The sequence below is a fragment of the Hesperophylax consimilis genome, chromosome 26 (assembly GCF_061612785.1).
Source record: "Hesperophylax consimilis isolate HC1 chromosome 26, BYU_Hcon_1.0, whole genome shotgun sequence".
Classification (NCBI taxonomy): domain Eukaryota; kingdom Metazoa; phylum Arthropoda; class Insecta; order Trichoptera; family Limnephilidae; genus Hesperophylax; species Hesperophylax consimilis.
The window spans coordinates 23,278,489-23,284,755 of NC_142861.1; the positions used below are offsets into that span (position 1 = coordinate 23,278,489).

At 38.3% G+C, this 6,267-nt stretch overlaps 1 protein-coding gene across 1 annotated transcript; it reads right to left on the reverse strand.

The window, feature by feature from the left end:
- Positions 1-701: 701 nt before the first annotated feature.
- On the reverse strand, positions 702-2,216 carry LOC149411326 (ichor-like). Its single transcript, XM_089647312.1, has one exon. The coding sequence runs from the start codon at positions 2,214-2,216 to the stop codon at positions 702-704; it is 1,515 nt and encodes a 504-aa protein (XP_089503438.1).
- Positions 2,217-6,267: the final 4,051 nt, after the last annotated feature.

Below are 6,267 nucleotides of genomic sequence, written 5' to 3' on the forward strand. Positions count from 1 at the left end.
TAATTTGCCAGGACTCATTAAAAGGGTAATTGGGATGTATGATTGTGTTCACTGGCTTTTGAAATACGACTTCCCTTTCGTTGTCAGTCTAAACAAGTCTGGTAGTAAACTAGCAGTATTGCTCGTCAAGAAACAATGCTGATTAGGCACTCCGGAGAGCTTGCAACAGTCGCAACGCTCAAGCACTCTGGCGGAATAAAAAGGTACTATCAAGCACGGCTACCATTTTGACAGGATTGGACAGACACGGAACCCACAACAAATATATAGACAAAGTAATGCGAAGCGGTCTTCAAAGGACTTCGCTATGCTCAGCCAATGAAACGGTGCGTGTTTATATTGATATTTTGTTTGTACGTACGATTTGTTTTTTAGTGCATATGCATTATATATAATCCGATGTCTAATGATCGTTAGTGTGAATGTAGTGACGAGGGAAATTAAACCACCAGACTAGCGGAAAAAGTAGCTGTTCTCGTGGTTGAAATATGGTGGGAAAGAGACGCATGTGCCGATGAACACGAATCTTAGGTACGTTGAGATCTTCTAAGTGTTACCGCTCCACGCCGAGACCTCGCTTCAAGAGAAACTCCGAGCGGCTTAACTTCGGATGGCTTCACAACCAAACGACACCCAGCAGAAGTGTTTCGTGTTCCGCTGTCGAGGCCATCACAAGCAGACTTATCCAGTCCGACTCTGCTCTAGTCCCTGCCTATTCTCTTGTGGATTTGCTGGTGTTTGATCAGATGCGCCTTTTGTCGAAAGGCTTTGGAGCAGACGTCACACCGGAATGGTTTTTCTCCAGTGTGGGTGCGGAGATGGACCTTGATGTTGGACTTGTTGAGGAAGCCCCTATTGCAGATGTTGCATCTGTGCACTGGTTTTTCTTTGCCCAACAGCCCACTCAAGTCTGCAGCGCTTTGAAATGCTATGCTATGGGTGACTGCCGCTTGTTGCTGTTTTTTCTGCGCTCTACTCCTCTTGCTCTTGTTGGACATTGGTGTGGTGGTGGTCGTATGAGGATAGTTTCCCAACATGTGATCTGGACTACATAGACCTTCCGGCTTTAGCCCTATCGCGTAGTGATGCTGCATGTATCTTCCGTTCAGTAAAAGATTGTCTGTTGTCGATACCACATTTCCAGGTGGGCTCGATGTTGAAATAATATCCATTCCGTAACTTGTTGAACTGGGCACTTCTTGTTTCACCGGTGGTCCGTTCTGTAATCTGTTTTGCAGAAGTGGCATGTATCCGTGAGTGAGCAAACTCTGTAACGTAGATCCGCTGTGACTGAGGCTCCTCTGGATGTATTCTTGACTTTTACTTTGAAATTCCTGGTTAAGTTTGTTGGAGTACTCTGACTTGGTGAAGTAATCTTGATGCGTGTGCTGGGGAGAGTGTGGCAGAACAAACTCCGAAAGATTGTCAGGAGATATGATGATTTTGGTGTCTTGCTGCGCGCAGGTACCTTCAAACCACGCGTCTAGATCCATCCAACTGTCTCTAGACCCGCTCTGTTCGGGGTCTTCTACCTGAGAAGGCACTGTTGTATCTGCTATTGCCGATCCTATGATGGCAGCTATGTCTTCGATGGAAGAGATGTCGTATATTTCAGATTTCGTTGTAACCGAGTCTTGATGACAGCTATCCGGGTTAATGCTGTACATCTTCCCACCTGGAGAATCTGCGTGAACATTAGCGCATGAGTCCGCATTAACATTTAGAAACAACTTCGAGTCTGTATTTTCCGCCGTCGAGGAAAACATTTTAGAATCACAGTCAGAGTTCATTGGATAGATTTTAGAGTCTTCCATATTCCCTGAATCTGATGCACAAGTCGAGCTCGAAACAATGTTTTGTTCGCTTCCATAGCCACTTTGCGAAGGGAAATTGTTGTTTTCTTCAGGGAGTCGTTGGGCAATAGCGTGGTAATGATGTCCAGAGATTCCGTTGATTGATAAATGTCCAGTGTACCCTGTGAAGGGCGGTAGCGGTTTGAGCTCAGCCAGGCTAGAGCTGGGGAGTTGGGAGCTCATGATGAGGTGGTCCAGCACGTCTTGTGGGGAGGGTGGAGAGGGGGGTGGAGACGGGGGCGAGGGTGGGCCCTTGGCGGGCAGCATCTCGCCCTGCCAGCACTGCAGCAGGCTGTCCACCTCGGCGGCGTCCTGAGAGCCGGTGGGTAGCACGGACATGTTGGCCGTGGCGCAATACTTCATCCTCGGGGGCAAGAGCGGCGCGGAGGGTGGGGGCGGAGAGTGTCAGGAGCAGGGGGTGGGGAAGGTGTATACAAGGGCCTCCCGCGAGCAGAGGATGTTTCTGAAACAAAACAAACAATACGTTAGCATTCAAGATTTTTGATAATTTATAACTTGTTCCTTATCTCAGCAAGAATGGTGAAATCTGACGAATTCTAAATAATACATTGGAAGGTATAAAAAATTAATGCTGTGTAAATGATTGCTATTAATTTCCCATCTCTCTGTGGTGTTTCACAAAACAGGTGTTGAGTGAAATAGCTTGTATGATTTTAAAGATAACCGATTCCAAATTCAATCATCAAAAAACTAATTCCGGTTGTCTATGCTTACTGCTTTAACTCTGGTGCGGTGAACTCAAATATGTATTGAATTAAGTGACATTTTCAAAATTGAGATTGCATAAAGGATTTAGACAAATTATAAAGTAGGTTTAAATTAATTTAACTGTTCTTTTTCAAAATTGAAACTAATTTGGCTGCGCAAATATAATACTAAAAATGACATTATGTAGGTACCTACATATATATGGAAAATTACAACAATAAAACAAATGAATGTAACATAAGTAAATATGTAGCATGGTAATCACCTAGCTCTTTCCGAGTTAAATCCACTTATTTAAAAATTAATATTTTTAAATTTTGATCAACCTGCCTAATGATTTAAATGAAGTAGCCATTTGATAATTTTAGCGTTGAATTGAAAATCCTTCGATTTCAGTATTACAAATTACAAAGATTTTACTGCTTTATTCGAATAGTTGAGATAGATGACTGTCTCAAAACTCGTCAGCTGTTCCATCATTGTTTTCGTAAACGATTTAACTTGCCACTACGATACCCGTTAACTAACAGTAACCCTTCTTTGGGGTCAGTCGAGTGTGACCAGTGCTAGGCCAGGTCCTGTCCTTGGGCAGCTGAAGGTAGATAGCCGCCTTTATTACATCTAGTCCCTCAACAACAATATTATATACTACACTAGCGCACACCCATAAAAAATTACGGGATATTATACTTGTGGAATTTGTGAAGCTGAAAGTAATTAAAAATGTAATGTGGCAAATTAAGTTATTTATAAAATGATCGAAAAAAAAAAATTATGCCTGAACATCCAAAAAATAAAATAAAAGGAACTTTTTGGCCATGTTTTTTTCTTGCATAAATCAAAACAGACGGATGGTGTTAAGCGGGAATTCAAACCTTATCGCCATCTAGGATAGCGGCTCAATTTAAAATATTACAGTACGTAGTGCATCGCCTTAACAAAATTATGTAGTTACCTACATTATCGCATGTCTGATATGCTTTTTATAACTGTAAGCAGTTCCAAAATTGAAAATGAAAAGTTCATTGAATTGTATAATTTGATGTATTACGCATAATATCATTACATCACCCACGAACCGACAACCGTAATTAATAAATTTAATAATGCCATGCAAGTGTTCACCGTAGTGCAACAGTTGGCCAACTGCACTGTTTACAAAGAATCAAAGTGCATTTAAAATTATATATATATGTGAGGTTGATTGTTGAACTCAATTAGTGAGTGTTTTTTCTATCAGTCAGATAGGTAGGTATAGAAGTTTTTCATTTACTAGGTAGGTACTTATTGTGATTTTTTAACTATACTTAATATATTATATATCTATTCCTTTATTATAATGTTATCCAGACTTTTCTTTCAATCACAAGTACAATTATGAAATCAATCGCTACTCCACAGAAATTTACTTTCGTTTGGGGTCTCCACAATCAAATTAAGTGGAACCCAAAATAATAATACCCAAAAATAGGTATGTACAAAGTTTGCACAAACAATTTTAGAACTCTTCCAAAATGTTCAAAAAGCTAAAAGCACTATGAGAATTTGGTATGACTTATCTCTTTATCTCAGCATGTTTTGTACAGACATTTAAATATTTACTACATTACGTTTTTGCGTTTCTTTCATATTTTTTACTGACAAAAGTCTATTAGGAGGATGAGAGGATTGCATCTTGACACAATTCTCGCTTCGCTCAAATTCACACATACTCTTATTACTCTCCTAAACAGTTTAATCCAATAACTGACACGTTTAAAATAGAAATCTTTTACATTTAGACAAAAAAAAATTACATCAAAAGTAAACTTCTAAATTTCCATCCTTAAACTATCAAAATAGATTAAAAGTGGTCCAATTTTTTGGCCTTTGGGGATACCCTTCTATATCTGGATTTGAAAAATACGTAGAACGATAATACCTACCAATCAGCTTCTGGCTTAATTGAGTAGCGAATAATACTGTTATTGTTCAGTAATTGACCAGATCATTGTAATAATAACTTATTAATGTTGCCACCGTAAAGTTGATCAGTGTTTGGTGTTTATTGTTTGGTGTGGTAACACTAGCGACAGGTACTTGAGGTAGGTACCTGAGTAGCCTACAACTGGGCATGGCTATTGGTTATTGAGCGTTTTTTACGTTTTTCCAACTATTTCACTATTTTGTTATGTGCAAGCGTTTTCGTGAGCAAACCGTATAACAGAGCCGCGTTCGATTGCCCGAAACGGTCCATACAAACTGGAAATCAAAGGTCTAATGAAAATCAGCATAGTAAAAACCATGATTCAAATCAACCTATTTCCAATACATGGCCATCAAAATTAGCGACATCTACGGCTAATCAGATGTCTAAAATCCTTCATTCAAGGACAGAAATTCTATAATATCATCTGGTAAGGCACTAGATATAAGTCTTAGATGTAAATCAGTAGTTATAAGCCTTAGTCGCAAGTTACTAGATAATAGTCTTAGATGTAAGTCACTGTGAATTATGAATCCTAGTCGTAAGCTAGCTGATCAATACAAATTAAAGCGCCGTTGAGGTGATTTTATTTTTATGTAAAATGACATAGTAATTTTATTATTATTATCATCTACTTCCTTCTATTTCGATTTCAGAAAATTGCCTCAATATATATGCGGAAAAAATTCCCCGAGTTGTGACAAACAGGTGAGTTGTTCTTCCACTAGAGCAATGAATGAAAGATGACATAGGCCCTGAGGGAAATTATTTTCTTCAGGGCCTCCTGTGTGGAGTAAATATAAAAAAAAAAAAAAAAAAAAAAATGAATCTGCTCGCAAGGCGTCTAGTGCGTTTGATATTGACTCGTGTAAAATTTTTTGATCTTCCGGATGAAAAAGGTATTATTTAAAAGTACCTAGTTTAATTCTGAATTTGAAATATGAGATCGACAAAATTCACAATGGCAAAGTGGATTGAGGCGTTGTCCATATATCCTGGGTTCAACTTTCAATTGCGAGCGTTTTTTTATTTTATTTTCTGTTTGTTTAGATTTATTAATGTTATCTTCTTCTTAGTAGATTAATATTATTTGTAATTTGTGTTGGTAACACTATTCTAGAACAGTTTCTTCAGTGGTTATTGCTTTGATGCACCGATATAGGTAATACTGTTATCACGGCCTAACTTCTAACTTGGATGATGGTATAAAAATAGACTTGGCGAGGTCGCGCTATTCTGTATGAAGGCTAACATATACTAAGGTGGTAAGGAATTGACAAAACTGGTGACCCTCCCAAGAAAAATCCCACAACAAAAAAAAATCCGTAGTGAACATTGCTTTCCTGCGCATGGTCTTCAATTTATCTCGATTCCTTACCGTTGCCGATTCAGTAGAACGACGGGTTTATTGTCGTCTTAGAAGAAGTGAACCATACATCAGAGGAAACACTAAAGGGCATCAGGATATGTGACTTCAATCAAACTTTTGATAAGTGGAAATTATGGGGTAGATAAGTGTATTACATAAATACATACATCAAATGCATATTACTTTAAAAGCGACCAAAGTTTGAAAGTTAGGTAAAAACTTTTTATAAATGAATTCCGGGTACTTTTGGGTCCGTCTCATGTTAATTATTATAAATATATTGTTAATGTTATTAATGTGATATTGATTATTTCTGATTTATTGCAGAATATAGAATTTAATTAAAAATG